The 20,082-nt window shown below is 46.3% G+C and overlaps 1 protein-coding gene across 10 annotated transcripts in view; it reads left to right on the plus strand.

Annotated features, from left to right (window-relative positions):
* The window catches only part of Epac (Exchange protein directly activated by cAMP), a 165,032-nt gene that overhangs the window by 79,687 nt on the left and 65,263 nt on the right, over positions 1-20,082 (plus strand). For all 10 annotated transcript variants that reach the window (XR_011230936.1, XR_006773139.2, XR_006773138.2 and 7 more), the window contains 3 exons: positions 2,406-2,457; positions 3,803-4,677; positions 16,360-16,588. Coding sequence is in view for 7 of the 10 variants with exons in the window: in XM_045745796.2 (XP_045601752.2) it covers positions 2,406-2,457; positions 3,803-4,677; positions 16,360-16,588 (1,156 nt within the window). In the remaining 3 variants the exon portion in view is untranslated. The remainder of the gene's footprint in view (positions 1-2,405; positions 2,458-3,802; positions 4,678-16,359; positions 16,589-20,082) is intronic.

Consider the following 20,082-nt stretch of genomic DNA (forward strand, 5'->3'; position numbering starts at 1 on the left):
CACCGCTCTGAGGTCATGGTCCCAAGGGCCCGGGTTCAATTCCTGGTCGAGGCAGAAACAAATGAGCAAAGTTTCTTTCGTCTAATGATCCTGTTCACCTAGCAATACCCAAGTACCTGGGAGTTACAGCTGCTACTGGTTGCATCCTGGGGATTATCTTGAAATTATCTTGAGATGATTTCGGGGCTTATCGTCCCCGCGGCCCGGTTCTCGACCAGGCCTTTTTTTTTTTACACACATCCCCAAGAAGCAGCCAGTAGCGGCTATCTAACTCCCAGGTCTCTATTTACTGCTAGGTGAACAGGCGCATCAGGGTGAAAGAAACTATGCCCATTTGTTTCCACCTCCCCCTGGGATCGAACCCGGAACCTCAGGACTATGAATCCGAAGCGCTGTCCACTCAGCTGTCAGACCCGTGAGGGATGTCTGTGTGTGAGAAATAATTAGATAAGATAGAAGGAAAATAGGTCGTGAGTCAGCACATTAGTTAACCCATGGTGGGTTAGTTTTTCTTTAAAAAGAAAAAAAACGGGGTCCAAGAGCTAGAGCTCGATCCCTCGGGCACAAATAGGCGAGTGAGTATACACTTTTTTTTTTAAAGTTTACACCCGCGAAAGACCCTCATTTCCGATCCATTTACCTCATAATTCTCCGGCCCTCCTAGCCTGGAGTGGCCTCAGTTTATCTCAAGGTCTGTATAGAGGGAAGACTGCGTCGCTAGCCCGCGAGGCGAGGCGAGGCGAGGCGAGGCGAGGCGAGGCGAGGCAGGCAGGCAGGCAGGCGAGGGAGGCAGGCAGGCAGGCAGGCAGGCAGGCAGGCAGGTGGATCCGGGCTGCCATCATGTTAGAGAGGACGCTTGCTCCTATTCTCACCCCTCGTCGTAAAGCCAGTATTCACCTGGCTGTGACTGCAGGGTCGACCAGTATCTACGGTCATGCTAAAACAACAATGGAAAGGATAATTATAATATGCAGTGGTAACTAAGAGTAAGGAAGTGGTCTCAAGACATCACACTGGGCGCACATCACGGTACGACACACACCTTAACAAACAACAGTCACAAACATGAGTGGAATGTACGCGTCCAGGTCAGATTTGCTGCGGGAAAGAGACGAGGTGGCGTCGACAAAGGTGGTTGGGTACACGTGGAGCATGGGTGTGTGGGAGTGGGAGTGTTGTGTGTGTATGTGTGTGTGTGTGTGTGTGTGTGTGTGTGTGTGTGTGTTCAAGCATCCTCCACCCCTTCCCTCCACAGGCACCCCACTCCCTCCCTCCCTCCACCAGAACAGACCCAGGCGACCTCTGGCGCAGCGCTCAGTACCTCGCAGGTCACAGAACCAAAGAATCACGACTCCCGCCCCAGTCATTTTGAGGTTCTCAGGTTGGGAAAGTTGCAATGACATTTCGTATTGTCAGAATATTGGTTTTGTCCTTCGTCCCGCTCCCCCAGCAGGTAGTGTGTGTCCTAGCTGCGTCACGCTTCCCCAGCAAGTAGTGTGTCCTAGCTGCGTCACTCTTCCCCCAACAGGTAGTGTGTCCTAGCTGCGTCACGCTTCCCCCAGCAGGTAGTGTGTGTCCTAGCTGCGTTACGCTTCCTCCAGCAGGTAGTGTGTGTCCTAGCTGCATCCCGCTTCCCCCCAGCAGGTAGTGTGTGTCCTAGCTGCGTCACGCTTCCCCCAGCAGGTAGTGTGTGTCCTAGCTGCGTCACGCTTCCCCCAGCAGGTAGTGTGTGTCCTAGCTGCGTCACGCTTCCCCCAGCAGGTAGTGTGTCTCCTAGCTGCGTCACGCTTCCCCCAGCAGGTAGTGTGTCCTAGCTGCGTCCCGCTTCCCCCAGCAGGTAGTGTGTGTCCTAGCTGCGTCCCGCTTCCCCAGCAGGGAGTGTGTCCTAGCTGCGTCCCGCTTCCCCAGCAGGGAGTGTGTCCTAGCTGCGTCCCGCTTCCCCCAGCTAGTAGTTGAAGTGGGGGGGACAGTAGTGGTGGCTCACCTCGCGAGCTGTCAACCTCCCCAGCAGGAGCAGCTTACGTTGCCGGCTCTGGTAAACCCCAGTAAGTCGACACACCGCGCCGGCAGCCCTGATATGCTCCCTGCTAACCCAACAGGCGCCTCTTGAGGTCATGCTCAGGGAGCCTGGGTTGTGGGGGAGGCGGTGGGGGCTTGGCCGAGCTCATCTAGCCACTCTTCAGTGCAAGTGACCTCAATCTTCCTCACAAAAGTGGATATTTAACTGCCAAAGAGTTTCATGCTTCAGTTTCTAAGTCTATTATATGCCTCTGTAACCTTTTTCACTACGACTCTCTCGGTGAGTGTGACAGATGCACTAATGAACAAAAATCTTACTTTTCCATTTATTTGTCAAAAATGTTCTGTTATCAGATTAAGTAATTGTTTTTTTTCTTCTGTTACAGAGAAACAAGGAGTTCATGCAGGACGTGATCTCCAGCTCCTCCAGGAGGGAAGGTAAGTCACGCGAATACCTGGTGTGAGTGCTGGGAATACTTCGACTAAAGTGTTTCACCCTCCAAAATAAATATAAATATATATATATATATATATATATATATATATATATATATATATATATATATATATATATATATATATATATATATATATAATATAATAATTTGGCAAACGGCTCAACCTCTCAATAATGACATTACCAAATAAGCAAAAATCTAATGATTAAATGATAAAACACCATTGTTTTTTAGTAAATTTGTTTTGTGTAAATATGTTTTTGTATAAGAGATAAACACGATCAGTGATTCTAAGCTAGCAATATTTACCGTATTTAAGACTTAACCCTATTTTTACGAGGATATTCTATTTCATTAAAGTGATTTTTGTCCACAGAGGCATTTAGATAATAAAAATATGGCTCATATAGACCCCCCCCCCTCCCCAAGGTCAAACCACTGACTTTCCTTAGGATGCAACCCCCCCCCCCCCCCCCACGCCAGTTGTCTGACTCCCGGTTACCTGTTAATTACAAGACAAACAGTGGCATTAGGTGAATGGAAACGTGCCCAACCAGTTCTACCACCCCCCTCATTCCCTTTTCTCTAAAAATCGAACCCGGAATCTCCCCGATTAAGAGTCGGGATCGAAACCCACTGTAATGCCAGACATATTGTATCCTATCCTATCCTATCCACCGGGAAGTTCCAAACTTGGGTTGGGACGATGATAGTCATCAATATCATTGACTAACTTTTAAGTTGGTCATATTTTCAGCATTTAGGGAAGTCTTAGGTCCCTTCCCTTCGGTCAGGTCTTATCAGGAGAAAGCGTCAAGTCATTACGACTATATAGCACTTGGAAGGCGGTCAGGATAAGGATTAGGGAAGGGACGGAGGGGATGGAATGGTGCCCAACCACTTGGACGGTCGGGGATTGAACGCCGACCAGCATGAAGCGAGACCATCGCTCTATCGTCCCGCCCCAAGTGGTTGGGCAAGACTCTCAGCGCTTCAGTTAATGGTTCTATAATTACAGGCGCCGCTAAAACTAATTGCCACGTTAATTTTAATTCATTGTGATGGACGCTGCCTCTCCCGTCATGTGTGCTGAGTGTGAGAGTTGTACTTCCCTTGGTGCTCGTCTGTGGCGTGTGTGACGTGCCCGGGGTGTGACGTGCCCGGGGTGTGACGTGCCCGGGGTGTGACGTGCCCGGGGTGTGACGTGCCCGGGGTGCGGCGTGCCCGGGTGCGGCGTGCCCGGGTGTGGCGTGCCCGGGTGCGACGCACAGTAATCATGACTGAGCAACACTGTGATCGCTGCCCTTAACACGTGTCTCCTTCAGCCTCCTCAGGATCAGTCATGGAGGAGGGTCGCGCCCTCTGGCGCCGGGTGGGCTCCCGCCGCCGCCGCTCCACCACCCCCAGAGAGCTCCCCCAGGACCCCGCCCCCAGGGACAAGGGGCGCCGCGCCTCGGCCATCTCCCCCACCAGGGCCGCCTCCTCCTCCCCCGTCAGAGCCCCCAGCGCCCACCACCAGCAGAGAAGCAGCTCCATCTCCGTCCCCAGGACCTCCAGTACCCTCCCGAAGGGCTTCAGCATCACCCGGGGGACGTCCCCGGGGGACTCCGCCCCCCACAAGGGCAGCAACTCCCACGTCGGACCTTCAATGGGCGACACGCAGAACAGGAGCAAATGTGAGTCTCCCCCGAGGGAACCCTCGTCGAGGACCTCCACTCCCCGAGGGACGCCGACGAAGTCCCCGCCGGTGCAGGGGACCCCGACGAGGGAGGGTCCCCGGCGACCCAGCCTCACCCGGGCCTCCAGCTTCGACAGCCCCTCCGTCAGTCCCCGACGCTCCAGCTTGCGCAGCGCCGTCCTCCGCCTCCGCTGCGAGTCCCAGGACACCGCCGAGGAAGACGACGATGACGACGATGTCCCAGGGATAAGCTTCAGGAGACTCGGTAGGGATGACGATGACGGGGAAGACGAAGACGATGCCGACGATGACGACGAAGAGGAGGATGAGGAGGAGGAAGATGAAGACGAGGAGGAAGAGGAGGACATGAACGAAAGCAGGCCCCCTGGGCGCGTGGTCAACGGCGACGGGGCAGGGAAGGGGCGCCGACGTGGGGGCCGCCGACGGGGCCACAAGAAGGTGGAGCAGCAGCGCTCTCAGGAGCTGGACTCCCCCAGCAACGCCGCCGTCCCCATTGTTGAGGTGAGTGCCACGATGTTCAGTACTGTCTCATGACCCTTACACACTACTGCCGGCCTTGAAGCTATTGTGTAGCTTAGTGGCTCCTGTGTCCCTTCATTCTGGCACTACATTGGCTGTCTTCCATCCCTTTGGCAACTCCCTCTTTTTTCCCTGACTGACAGTTTTGACATTTACCATCTTCTCCCTCCTTCCAACCGTCTACCGCCCTTTGCAAAAGAGAACTTTCTAATATTTTCTTTTCTGCACCTTTGTTTCCTAACCTTGAATCTATGACTTGAAAATGCGGATTTTAAGAATGTCTCCATCGATTTTGTCGATTGCTGTTACTATTTTATACGTAGTGATCATATCGCCTCTTTCGCTGGTAGCTTTGGCGTATTTAACATCTCTAGTCTCTCCTCGTAGCTCTTGTCTTTCAGTTCCGGGAGCCATTTAGTAGCATATATTTGCACTTGTCCAATTTACTGATGAGCTTCTTAAGAGGTAAGCCCTGTACAACCGCTGCATATTCTAATTTTAGTCTCAAAGATGTCGTGAACAATTTCTTTAATATTTTACCATCCATGTATTTAAGGTGTGTGTGTAAGTTTAAAAAAAAAAAAGGTGTCGAGCAATGGAATCCATTTACCCCTTTTCGGCTTGGCTGCTAAAAGGCCACAAGCAGATTGACCAGCGAGCTCAACTTCTGGTTCCTGGATGAGGGCACCCTGGCAGGGACACAGGAGTCCTTACTGCTGGATCTACAGCTGGACTTTTAAGGGAGAGGAGTTTGGACTCGCCCTAAATCCTCAAAGTGCGAAGTCATCTCGTCTAAGCTACCAATCGGTAGATACAGTAAGATCCGCTTTACCAGGAGCCTCGATAATCCCCCCCGCCGCCAACAGTGTGCTGCTAGATTTACGAGAGGGGCCATCTCGTAGATCACTTTAACCTCTCCCACAAATTAGACGATCATGACCCCTTCTACCCTAGATGTCAGGGCAGTACACCTTTTCCACAGATGAAGCGATCACAACCTCCCCTCACAGCTCATCACTCTCACGTCTGCTGGCCATTCGCCCACAAGCGTAGTGGTAACATTTTCTTGCCAGTAACATATGATCGTGTAGCAAACTACGGGGCAAATATTCTCAGTTATCATTTATGTGTATGACTGTGTGGTCATATGTTTGGGTTTGGAGGAGAGATGTAAACACTAGTACCGTCCCGAGCACTGGCGGAGCATGAACTCTGCCATATTTGGTCTTTGTGCACTATGGTTGCCTGGAACAGGATGTGCGCCATGTTTCCAGGGTAACGTTTGTTATCTAAAGACAACGAACCACTGAGAGGAAAGATAGTGCTGATATGTTGCTCTCTACATGCCTGCCTACATCTCGCCCTCCCTCCCTGCCTGCACACGCAGTTCCACCTCGATGACCTTTCCCAGAAACCTACCAGACACCCGACTTACGTCCATTCCAACACTACCATTTCCCTCCCCACTCATCAACTGCAACCCATCATCCACCATTCCCTTCCTTCGCACATTCGCCCCCTCAGGCCTCCAGTGCTTACGCCACCTCCCCACTCTCAGCTCCCATGGCATCCTCCTCCCACTTCATCAGTCCCACCACTCCCCGTACATAATGCCCCACTCGCCTCTACTCCCTGGCACTTACTTTTTCACCCCGTACCCTTCCTACTTATTCACCTAAAACCCAACATTGTACCCCGACACTAGGCTAGGAGTTTCCCACTCGGACATTGGTGCAATGATGATGAGGCTGAATATCTGGTATACCGGGGGGTGACACTGTCAAATAAAGCAGATGAAAACAAAGAAAGGACAGGAGATATAAACCTTGATTCAATATCAATTGTGGATACTAAATTAACAGAAATGATCATCGCAATATTCTTGGGAGAATATTGGATAATGCAAAGATCGATAATAATTCAGAGGGTAAGAAGAACTACAGCATTGCTGGTCAAAAGAAATTAGACTTTTGTTAAGATCCACTTGCATGAGGCAAGCAACTACACGAACTGTGTCTTGAGAATCATTTCAGTTAAAGTATTGACAGTGGTCGTGGCTGTGGTCTGCAATCCCCCACAGGATCTCACAGCCCACACACTGAGAGTGAAGCTACCAGTAATAGACTAATAGAAGCTACCAGTAATAGAAACAATAGATCAACCAGCTAGACTATGCCTGGTTTTCAGCCAGAATGTAGCACATATCGAGAGATTATCCGCAAAATGCCAATAGGGATCAATGACCACCATGTTTGTCTTAAATATGTAGTGGGACTGAAGCAAGAAAAGGACGGCGTTGTAGGTAGTATACTGTAAAAGAAATTCTTGGAGAGAGAGTATCATGGAAGAGAAAACTGACGGGGATATTATAGCAAGAAATGGACAACATAACGAGCAAATTAGAAGCAGCTCAACAAAATATTCATACTAAACTAAAAAGGAATATGGGAAGCAGTGGGTGGGAACGACTAGTTCATGGTTTTACACACAGTCGCTGGAAGTGGGAAAATAAGGGTGAAGGACAAATTACGAGGACATGACAATTCTTAAAGGAATTGACAGTCAATCTTCAAAGCTCAAGACAGTTACAGAAGTTGTTGAACCTGAACTCGCTTCGTAACTAAATGTAAATGATAGAAATGTTACAACCGAGTGACGTCGGTGACCTATGAGATGACGGCAGGACTGTTGCCTGAGCCTTATATCATGTGCAGCATGTACATACAAACATTAAACTCCAGCGCCTTATGTGTATGTGAACACCATTGTATGAAAGTGTTCATGCTGGTGATGACTTCCCATCGCAGTGACTGGTGAAGACAAAACCCAGCTCAGCAACAACAAAAATTAACTTTATGTACGAAATGACCTGTGCCCTTGTAAATGACCTGTGCCCTTGTAAATGGCTTGTACCCTTGTAAATGGCTTGTACCCTTGTAAATGGCCTGTACCCTTGTAAATGGCCTGTACCCTTGTAAATGGCCTGTACCCTTGTAAATGGCCTGTACCCTCGTAAATGGCCTGTACCCTCGTAAATGGCCTGTACCCTTGTAAATGGCCTGTACCCTTGTAAATGGCCTGTACCCTTGTAAATGGCCTGTACCCTTGTAAATGGCCTGTACCCTTGTAAATGGCCTGTACCCTTGTAAATGGCTTGTACCCTTGTAAATGGCCTGTACCCTTGTAAATGGCCTGTACCCTTGTAAATGGCCTGTACCCTTGTAAATGGCCTGTACCCTTGTAAATGGCCTGTACCCTTGTAAATGGTCTGAACCATTGTAAATAATGTGTAGCCTTGTGAATGACCTTAGCCCGAGTATATGCCCTTCACCTGCTCAGGGTAGTTTCCCCCTTTCTTCCCCTTCAGGGGACCCCAGGCAGAGCGTCACTTCCGTCCCCCCTGTGTGAGACCGCCTCACGGTGGAATGGAGGTCACACGCGCACGGTAACGCGACACTCCCGCCCAGGGCGCCCGCCCCGGTGGGAATATGATCCCAGGGATGTCGTCCACCTGTCCTTCACCCGGTGTATTATGGTGGCCTTGATAAACCACCACCACCCACCTCCCCTGCCAGTGGCGTAGATAAACTCCCACCGTCCCCCCCGGCCTGTGAGGCGTGGAGGAGGAGGCAGGGGGGGGGGGATGTGGAGGCTGAGGGTAGGGATAGGTGGTGGAGGCTGGAGGTAGGGATATACGATGGAGGCGCGGGTGACACTAGACACCAAGGGTTTGGGTGTAGGTGTATTGTAACACTATCATGCACCAACTGTATCATGCACCAACCTTGTATCTGCTCTCGGCGTCACCTGATCAGTACCGTTGTAGTACATTACGCCATGTGGTGGGGGAATACCATTGTAAATCGTATTGTAAATGCGATTGATTAAGATATTATCATAATAATGTGGGATTATAAACTAACAAATAATTGCTATCAGTATGCACTACAAAAGAATTAAAAGGCCATAGCTGTTTCTGTAGTCAAGCCAAGGCGTTCCCTGTTGCCTAGGAGAAGTTTGTTGACTAGGCTCATCAGGTATCTCGGTTTTCTTAAGTACAATGTCTCAACAAGGTTATTGATTTGAGAAACTGCATGAACCTGTTGGTTGTTTTTGTTGTTTTAGATTCAGCTAGTCGAAACAAAATGTCCAGATAGCACGGGCTACGGTGAGCCCTTAATGGACTTTACTTGATATTTTATCACATCAGTTCAGATAATTGATTAGATGCAATAATAAGAGTATTAATTGCTAATGGACTGGTTCACAAAATCTACTTGATTTTGTTAAACATCTTAAGGTCTCTTTATTTGTTATTATATATAACTGTGATAGACATTAAGTAACTTTAACACGAATAGTTACTGATTATACATCATTAGCATCATCAACCTGATATTGGTGAGGATGAATTAGTTATCTTGTAAATAGTATTACTTGAATGATAGCCATGCTAGTGATTGATAATTAATACTGATTATTTACTGATAATTTAGATAATTATTTAATTCGATTGATATAATTTATATGAATATATATGGATATTATTTATAGATTATTGATTATAAAGTTCGTCACTTACTATTTTAGTCGTTTCCCTCCAATAAACAACCCCCAGCTATTAATAATGGATTGTTATAACAACACGATTAAATTGGCCCATATTTTTAAAAGTTCACAATTAACTTATCCAAACTGAAAACCGGAGCCCGCTCAGATCGGAGCCTTAGAAACACAAACCGTAACTGTGTCTATTTTCCGCTTGTTACAACTTGTAATAAAGTTGTTGCATCTTGGCTTAACGTGTTTATGACGTATTAGAACGTTGTTATAACTTGCTATATTGGTTGTTATGACTGATTAGGTGTTAAAACTTGTTCGAACATTGTACCAACGTCGAAGTTTCGGTGTGTGTGTTTGGCGGGCGGAGCCTGACCAATGATCCCTCGTGTTGAAAAGATGCTCATTATTTTGAAGTGTGGATGATTATATCTGCTTTTGCCAGGGGATTGTTGAATATAAGGCGTTGGTTCTGGTACAACGGCGTTTGTTTACACTGGCGCTAGTGGTAAAGAGCAAGCGTGCCTAAAACTCTTTACTCACTCTTGGTAATGTTCATCACTTAGCTAAGAAATATGTGATATACATTGATGTAGTGAGTTTGTGTTTGCAGCTGTTTTCACAGTCTGTAACATGATTTAATTTTCTTAATACATTAGATACATCTGCATTTGTGCAGCTCCCCTTCATTATATGAAGGGGAGTAGTGTGTGTCAAAAAGCTAGCTACTCGGTGCTAAAAATTCTCCATCATATACAGGATGGTTAGTCATACAGAGGAATGTGATAAGTAGTCTGCACTGGCAGACTCCGGGTGCATTATGAGGATATCATCATCATCAACACAAGAGTGAATAAGGCAGCAGTGATACTAAAAGTCCCCATTTCGCAGGATAGTCATACAGGGCCATATGTTCAGTAGCCTGCACTGGCAAATTTTAGGTGGATATATTCAAGAACACGAGAGTGAATAAAGTAATTGCAAAGCTCCAGGTACCTCATGCCAACGGGTCAGGATGGTCTAATAACTGGGCATTCGGTGATGTAGTGTGGGAGATCATGCCGCAGTTAGGAGACAATACAGTAATAAGTCTATGCTGTGAGATTGAGTAGGTGACTGTCCCAGACGTGGCGTGTTCTGTGCGTCTCCCCCCCCCCCTCTCCTGTATCGTCTCCCCCCCCCCTTCTCCTGTATGAGATACTGGAGCATGTATTTTAAAATTCTCAAAATTTACAACTGTAATACAGTTTGTAGGATTAAGATAATGGTGATTTAAGGATGTTTGAGTATAATTTTGAGCTGATTAAATTTGTAGTTAAGAATCAAGAATGACGTCAGTCATATTCTGTTGACCCAGCGATTTGTTGTGGCGGGATATCCACACGGAAGACAGTGTTTGTAACACAGTCACACCACCAGAGGTCTCTGGCCTCCGTGACCTCTGGACTGTAGGCAACAGATGTAGGCTGTATAATGCAACAAGTAGCCACATTAATACACCAGTTAATTTATTAATATATTAGTGTGGTTGAAATTTTCTAAAACACCGTACACAGATATGTGCATACAGGGAGCCGGTCGGCCGAGCGGACAGCACACTGGACTTGTGATCCTGTGGTCCCGGGTTCGATCCCGGGCGCCGGCGAGAAACAATGGGCAGAGTTTCTTTCACCCTATGCCCCTGTTATCTAGCAGTAAAATAGGTACCTGGGTGTTAGTCAGCTGTCACGGGCTGCTTCCTGGGGGTGGAGGCCTGGTCGAGGACCGGGCCGCGGGGACACTAAAAAGCCTCGAAATCATCTCAAGATAACCTCAAGATACAGGTGTACCTCGCTTCCTAGTGTACATACACTAAGAGTTTACTTAAAGTTTGAGTTATGTTCACAAGCAAGTACAATTGCTTGTTGGTCGGTAAGTACTTAGTGGCCTTAATAACCCTCGAGAGCAGAGGTTGATAGGCCTTAAGACCAACACCGAGGGGGAAGGGAACTATCGGGTGAAGAGCCAACACATTACCACTAGGTATGACTTGGCGCCAGACGCAATGATACAGTTGTATAGTCTGTTGCAGCCAACACCAAGCCAAACTGTACTTGTTTGATAGGTCGAACACATTCTCGTCCATCCTCCAATAACAGTACTTGCAGCAACTGTTTAGCCAAACGAACACACATGTACTGTTGGACCCAAAACTTCACGTTTTGTATTGCGTTAGCCCAAATGGCATGATTAAAAATGGAAGAGTAACTGATGAGCCTAATCTGTGCAGGGAATCTGTAATTTGTGAACATGTGCAGCATAAGCACTCCTAGGGGTGTGTGTGTGTGTGTGTGTGTGTGTGTGTGTGTGTGTGTGTGTGTGTACTATTTGTATTTACTATTTGGGCCTGCAGAGTCGAGCTATTAGCCCTTGGACCTCGCCTTTCTAACATATTTTTTTTTGTCTACTACATATATTTGTCTAACACACACACACACACACACACACACACACACACACACACACACACACACCACACACACACACACACACACCACACACACACACACACATCCCCAGGAAGCAGCCCGCAGCGGCCGTCTAACTCCCAGGTACCTATTTACTGCTAGGTGATCAGGGACATTTTGTAAAAAGAGTGCTCAGCCATTTCTTTCTTGCCTAGAAATCCAATCCTGGATCCTGATTGTAAGTAGAGAATGAAGCCGACTATACTACGGGACCCTATAAAATGTTGGGTCAGTGTAAGTTAACGTGTAGAGGTGGGCAGCCCAGATGGTATGATGTATAGTCCAGGGTATGGTGGGCAGCCCAGATGGTATGCTGTATAGTCTAGGGTATGGTGGGCAGCCCAGATAGTATGCTGTATAGTCCAGGGTATAGTGGGCAGCCCAGATAACAAGCTATATGGTACAGTGTGTATACGAGAGTCTCGCTTAAAATTCGTTAAGGAGCGTGCTTAACAGCCTCGTACAACACTTAAGACTAATGCTGAATAAGGTTACACGGGGCTAGGCTTGATTAGATTGCAATAGTTTTAGACAAGGGCCTTAATACAATAACAGATCCGTTGATGAACCGTTGTTGGCTGTAAACGGCGTGTATGCTGCACTCCTTCGCTCCCTCACATTGTTCTAATTGGTGGACAAACTACGAATTAGTCCCGGTTATTCAGGACGTTGCCATTCGGTCGAGGGTTGTACGAGGACCAGCGTGAAATTCTCGTGCAAATACTACTAATACACATATACATAAGCCTTTGCATTCTTTATATGTAAATATAAGATACACTAAGTGCTAAAAACAGGTTGACAGCATGAACATTACGCATCTCGTTGCTCGGTGCAACTAAATTGGTTAAGACTGGATATAGTGTGTGTGAAGACTGTGAATTTATGGTGGTTATGCATGTTTATACCTGGTGACACGTCGGTGTGAACTACAGAGTTGTCGTGATACAATAGCGTCTGCCAGAGAGACTAATGGTGTTACGTAGACACAACACACAACCTGACTCAAGGTACTGGGATTGATCAGAGATGTAGGCTTGGCGTGGCGCACCATCAGGCCACGTGTCAAACATGGCCAGGCTTGGCAAGCCGTGTGTGTCAAACATGGCCAGGCTCGGCATGACAAGCCGTGTGTGTCAAACATGGCCAGGCTCAGCAAGACAAGCCACCTAGCCACGAATAGTGGAGGGTTCAAGTAGTGCAAACAACGAGAGCGAAGAACAGCCACAACGCCAACATCCTCAGCTACTGAAACTTATAACACCAACCTGAAGAAGAAAGGCGAGAGTGAGATGAGCCGAGTGCGTCTCCCCGGCATGCTGGTCGTCGTCGTCTCCTCCAGGGTATGGCCCATGGCCTCTCCATCTCGTACGTCGCATTTGGTGCGCTATGGTCCCCAACTTACGAAATATGGAGCACCATGAAAAGTAGCGGCTCGCAAATATCTGCATTTCTATGCGTAGGTTGGATAGGTTAGACGGGTGGCTTGGGTTCATGCGTTTTAATACCCCCTTATTTTGTACGTTTTGGCAAATATAGAAAACGAGCTGCCTTCATAATAGAAAGAATGTTAAAAACAAAACAAAATCACAAGTTTTGCCAAAAAAGAAACACGAAAACACTGTTCCTGTCAACTCTACTCACTCTCCAAATCCTATACACATTTCTGTCTCTCCATCGACCACTGTACTGGGCCTAACACTTCATTATAAACTACGCCCCTACATACACACAACACAAACATGCCACAGCCCACCAAGCACTAGGTAAACTGTACACAGCACCACAACCACAAACTAGCACCAAAATTCCCCTTATACAAAGAACTCATTCGTCTCCGGTTAACTTAGGCTCCACTTGCACTGTCACTTGCAGCAAAAACACACTAAAATTAGATAATACAGGACATGAGGACACACATCACCCACTCGCAGGATTTGACCACATGTGTAAGTCTCCGGGGCATAACAAAACATTCCAGCAATCAGCACATACTGAAAAACGCTGTCTCACACACACACACACAAACTGACATTAACACATGAACAGCAAATCAACTCTTCTTTACCAACACACTCAGAAGGCCTAGAAACACACACGACCTCTTCAACACAAGACCCACCTCCACAACCCCATGTACAAATAAACTACATTCTTCTAATAACTATCTGTTAACCTCGGCACAATCTGCCCTGGAGACTTTCTCAACCCCTCAGTGTCCATACTAACAGCTCAGATCTGCTCTCCACCAATCGCTGCATCAATGGGCTTGATGTTAATGGTTGTTAATGATGATGTACCTTGTAGCTACGTACTACAAGGTACGTAGTGAAGTACCACGTCTGTGCACCTGCCTCACGGACCCACTGACCAGGCGACAAGCCCTGGCGCGCGCGCGCGCACTCCCACTTAAATCAATTCCTCCCCCCCCCCCCCACACCTAGTCTTCTCCTGTCCCTTTCCCCCCCCCCCCCCCCCCCCCCAAGTTCCCCGCTCAGCCATTGGGTGATCTTTACCGTATTTAGTGTGTCATTGTTGAATATTGATGTGGGTACCGTATTCTTAGATTCAAATCACAATGCACAAATCATAACATTGCACTGCAGTTGTCTAAGTTTTTCATTTAGACAAGATATAATAGCCAGCTATAGTTGTAGCAGTATAAGGCTGGAGACCATTGGAGCTTAACAACACTTTATGGAAGGCTCATTTATGATGGGGAAAAGTAAGCGCTGATATAAAGAGAAATAGAATATATCTCGCCAATTGTTTCATTTCTATACCTCACGATTAAATAATTAATACATTACACAACTTGATAAACGTCGAGGACGGACCGATACGTCATTTCTTTTATTTCGAAAAGTGTGTGTTGGGTGTTTAGTGATCAGCCCCGTTATTGTGACTGTTTGCATTAATAATACCAAATATTGCCATTCCTTAGATTTAAATAGTTTGTCTATAATTTTCAAACTGTTGTTGGCCAATATGTTTAACTGTGGCAATATTTAAGCAAATTTCCCTGAATAATGTTTGTCATGCTACTCTGGCAATTTTTAATATTTGATCAAGCTGGGTAATATTTGATCAAGCTGTATTCCTCGCCATACAAGGCTGGGTAAATACAGCGATTTGAAAAAGAGTTGCCCGAGATTTGGTCCTTAGTCCGGGTGTCATCTGCGTCGCTCGGTGCTCAACACTTCACAATTTGTCAATATCCTTCCTCAAATACGGAGATGAGAGCTGCGGGCAATACTCTCCAACACGCATCACGCGGCCAACTGAACGGTTGCGTGCGGATGACTTCCTTGGATGGAAATTCGACAGTTCTCCCATCAAAACCTATTACTGGATTTATATTTACAGCCAACGGTACACTTACTGCCTGTGTGGATTCAGACGATTAGCTATGAATTAGATACGTTAAACTTGTGAGCAATAAAGGTTTTGATGCTTTTAAAAAGGTATCCACGATGTATTAGTTTTTCTTATTTACGTTATTTAATATTAACTGATTATAATGAGCAGTAAAGATGCAATGGGTTACTTGTATGTCTTGTGTTAATGTTGGTGTTAGAATGTTAAAAATGTTGCTGCCTCAAGATGAACAACCTAAAGAAAATTAAACAAAACCACTCGGTGAAGAAAAAGCTCCACAACCTGCCCTTGAAAAAGACTGATGATTGAATGTGTCGTTTGAAGGTGAAGGTGGTGATCCGCTCCTCAAGAATCCTGCGAGGGTGAGAACACAATCTTGCGAAGCCTTCAGGTTTAAGAGTGGCCGCGCGCACCGTGTAGTAAGTCACCGCAGTTTGCATATAAGTGCATATTTTGTCTTGATTAAAGAATTCGCTTTTTGAGGGATTCGGTGTGTACTCGCCTGGTGGTGCTCACACGACCACGCTTATGACGCCAGACTTCCTGGCTTCTTGTACCAGCTTTTGAAACTGTGCAGTATGGGGGGTTAGGTGCCGCTTCCATCTTGCTTGTACCACCCGGGTAGTAGCACACCTTACCTTGAGGTTACCTTGAGGTGCTTCCGGGGCTTAGTGTCCCTGCGGCCCGGTCGTCGACCAGGCCTCCTGGTTGCTGGACTGATCAACCAGGCTGTTAGACGCGGCTGCTCGCAGCCTGACGTATGAGTCACAGCCTGGTTGATCAGTTATCCTTTGGAGGTGCTTATCCAGTTCTCTCTTGAACACTGTGAGGGGTCGGCCAGTTATGCCCCTTATGTGTAGTGGAAGCGTGTTGGACAGTCTCGGGCCTCTGATGTTGATAGTTCTCTCTGAGTACCTGTTGCACCTCTGCTTTTCAACGGGGGTATTCTGCACATCCTGCCATGTCTTCTGATCTCATGTGATGTTATTTCTGTGTGCAGGTTTGGGACCAGCCCCTCAATTATGATGAATGCATGATGAAACAATATTTCTTTATTAATCATTTGTGCCTCTAGCTTTCATCGACGCCTTCTCGCACATCAGTTATAATCATTTACACAAACTATGCAACACCAGCGTCCATGGCAACACTTCACTACCGGCTCGAAGGTTCGAATGTCACAAACTTTCCTCCTGACGCTGTGCTGCTCCTCCGACAGGCCCCCAGCGTGAAGGTGTGCGAGGCGTCGTGGGTGCTGAGGACCTTGCTGCTGGCGCGAGCTCCGCACCTCCTGCGCGACCGACGACACCGCGGCGTCGTCCAGCCCAGGTGCGGCGTGGGCACCGAACTGACGGAGTGGCTCCTCTCCCTCTCCTCCACCGTCCACTCCAGGTCGCAGGCGGCTGGCATGTGGCAGTCGCTGCTTGAGGAAGGCGCCATCTTTCACGGTAAGACGTGTGTCAACAAACTGTGCACTTGGCCTGGAACCCGTAGGTAGGATTATTGAGCGCCTTCATTATTGTTAAATTATTACAAATGGCAAACAAATTTAATTTCGGATATTTTATTGTATTGTGTGTCTTTGTTTATTCACTATTACCGATGTTCTATTGCTGAAGCCATGTTGCCACGTCACCAGAGGGACTTGTTGGGAGAAATGTTCTATGGAAAGTTTACATGCATCAGGGGTGGGTCCGGCGGTCGTCTGTTGAACAGTCCCCAGTGGCGTAGTTGGTAACACACTCGCCCCGTGCTTCGCAAGCGATTTGGCCTTGGTTCGTATCCTGGCCAGGATGGATTGACTAGGCCCCAATCCTTAACTGTGTGCCTCTGTTCACTCAGTAATAATTGGGTACCTGGTTGTTGAACGATTGGCGGGTCGTGTTCCAGGAAAAGTAGTGGGTAAGGCTTATCATGAGCTATGGGAAGGGAAAGCTCTCGGCTTGATAACAGGAGTCACAGGTTCCAGAAGATGAGAGGAAATGTCAGAACTGTGGAGAAATGCCCGACACACCACTGGAACATTATCTAACAGTGCACAGTTCAACCCGTTCTCGCAAATTTAATAAGTCAATATTGACTTATTAGTTGCGTGCATAGGTGACATACTAAACATAATAGTTTCCCTTGAAAAGCTTCATAGAAAACACCGACCTTACCTAACCTACTTAGTATGTTAAAATAAGCATCTTATAGCTTCGTAATTAAAATTGTTACTTAACCTATTATAGGTATAGGTTAGGTAATAATTGTAATTACGAAGCAATAAGATGCTTATCTTAACATACTAAGTAGGTTAGGTAAGGTCGGTGTTTTCTATGAAGCTTTTCAAGGGAAACTATTATGTTTAGTATGTCACCTATGCACGCAACTAATAAGTCAATATTGACTTATTAAATTTGCGAGAACGGGTTGCACAGTTACAAAACCAATAAGATTTCAACTTAGATTCAACAGAGCAGAAGTTGTTAAACACGTGTGACAAAATCTTACTGAAGCAACCAAACGAGTCATAAATACTGATACTCCGCCCAAGTAAAACAGAGACAAGCAACACTTAGTGGGCCAGCCAGAGGCTTAGGACCCGCGCAGGAATATCCCTGCCAATAAAGGGGGGAAGGATGGAATATAAGTTAGAGAATTAACCATGACTAATTTTGTTAGACTGATTTCGTATCTCGTGTTTAAACTTCTTGACAACAATAATAATAAATTATGGTGTGATAGATGAAGATAGTTGATATGCAAATGATGTGTGTGATCAATAATTGACTGGCAGGTGTGGAGCCAGTGTTGTAGGGAACACGACGCCGCTCAGCAAAAGAACATAATAATATAGAAAGGTTAGAAATAGCTTAAGCTACTCTATCCTTTTAAGAGGTATTTTATTGTCTCAATAAACGTACTTGGACTTGAGCACATATTAAAGATCACCGCAGAAGGCCTACTGGGTCCAGACGAGGCGCCGACAGTCCTTGATATCCGCCCAGACTTACTTATACTGTAGTTGTGTCAAGCCTAGCGGCGCTTGAAAGCCTAACTGTGCTTAAAAGCCTAGCTAAGTTTGAACTCATAGAGCGATCTCACGCTTGTTACAACAGCCAAGGGTTGTTCTCACGCCTTTACATTTGCTATATTAAATCGTCTAAAGCTAATGTGTTCATTTTGCTGTTCATTATTTCTCTAGTGATCTGTGACAGTTTGAGATCATAAAGTGGTGGGTTTTACATAGGCTGTCTCCAGTTATTTCTCCAGTTGTTCTTGGAAGTAAAAGTTAGTTCATCTTGCATCACTATTTCACTTTGTTACTTTATTATGATGTCAACAGTTTATAACACAGCTCGTTAATAATGATAACGGTTAGTTATTTAGAAGAAAATAAATTGTTAGCAGGATTTTGCGCATGCGTATGTCTTGCGCAGCCTTGCGCATGCGCCTGGCCGCACTCAGTCACTAGGACCGTGTGCCACGTTCTCGGGTCATGGATATATTAATATTGATTAATACTCATCTACCATTAACTGATTGAAATGTTTGATATATAATTTATTTCCTCAATTAATGGAAATCATAATTTCCGACTAACGGGCGATGTAATTATATTGGGTAATGTAGTTGATCCATTTGGAAGGGATGTGATGTCTGGTTTTGGCGGTCCCGCGTTCCCTTAACTGATTATTACGTTACCAGTGATCAATGGATTATTACGTTATCAGCGACATATGGATTATTTGGTTGGTTGCATGAATTACCGTTTTCCTCTTGGATAATGTTATCCCCTGATGGGTCGCAACCGCCCCTAAGGGACCTTTTGAGTATTAGAGAATAGGGTCCGTACCCAAAAAAATAGTTTCAAGGCTGTTTTGGTACTGTTTATCCACCGAGGAACGTCTGGGTCTTAATTGTGAAAATAAGTTTTTGAATATATGAAACTGCTGCTTAGAAAGTCGTTATGTTACGTCACTTAGGCAGTCGAATAAATTTTTATTAAAATTAAATTATTAAAATATTCGAAGTCCTTAATAACAATTTCTGACTCTAATTTGCTTTTTAATACGTTTGATGTGAATCACTACTGCATAATTTGGCACGTTATTAGTATAGTTTATTAGTAAATTAAAATATTTTAAGTAAATATGGTTATAAAAGTTTTTTTTACCTCGCGGTTGAGCGTTTGAGATTTTGGGTGAAGGCCGAGGTTACTGTGCTGCTCTGTGATGGTCTCTTGTGCCTCAGTCTTGCTTCTTGCACCACTGTTCTGCCCTGTGATGGTCTCTTGTGCCTCAGTCTTGCTTCTTGCACCACTGTGCTGCTCTGTGATGGTCTCTTGTGCCTCAGTCTTGCTTCTTGCACCACTGTGCTGCTCTGTGATGGTCTCTTGTGCCTCAGTCTTGCTTCTTGCACCACTGTTCTGCCCTGTGATGGTCTCTTGTGCCTCAGTCTTGCTTCTTGCACCACTGTGCTGCTCTGTGATGGTCTCTTGTGCCTCAGTCTTGCTTCTTGCACCACTGTTCTGCCCTGTGATGGTCTCTTGTGCCTCAGTCTTGCTTCTTGCACCACTGTTCTGCCCTGTGATGGTCTCTTGTGCCTCAGTCTTGCTTCTTGCACCACTGTTCTGCCCTGTATGGCGCTTGAGAGCAGTGATCAGATGTTAAATGAACAAATCCACAAGGGCCGTGACGAGGATTCGAACCTGCGATAAATAAACCTGCGAATAAACTGATCGGGTGTTGGTGTGCTTGTATCACTTGCGCCTTTGTTATTGAGTGTAGGCGCTGTTAAAGTGGCCACACTGAGCGACAACCACAGTATTGGCGGTCAGTGTTGTTGTGGAGGAATCTTGGAGGGAATTGGTCTATAATTTGTGGTACCAGTTTGGAAATTTCGTTTAAAATCTTTTAGGAAATTTGTGAAATTAAGGTTACTGTGAGGACTCTACTGT

This window comes from Procambarus clarkii, chromosome 39, assembly GCF_040958095.1.
Source record: "Procambarus clarkii isolate CNS0578487 chromosome 39, FALCON_Pclarkii_2.0, whole genome shotgun sequence".
NCBI lineage: Eukaryota > Metazoa > Arthropoda > Malacostraca > Decapoda > Cambaridae > Procambarus > Procambarus clarkii.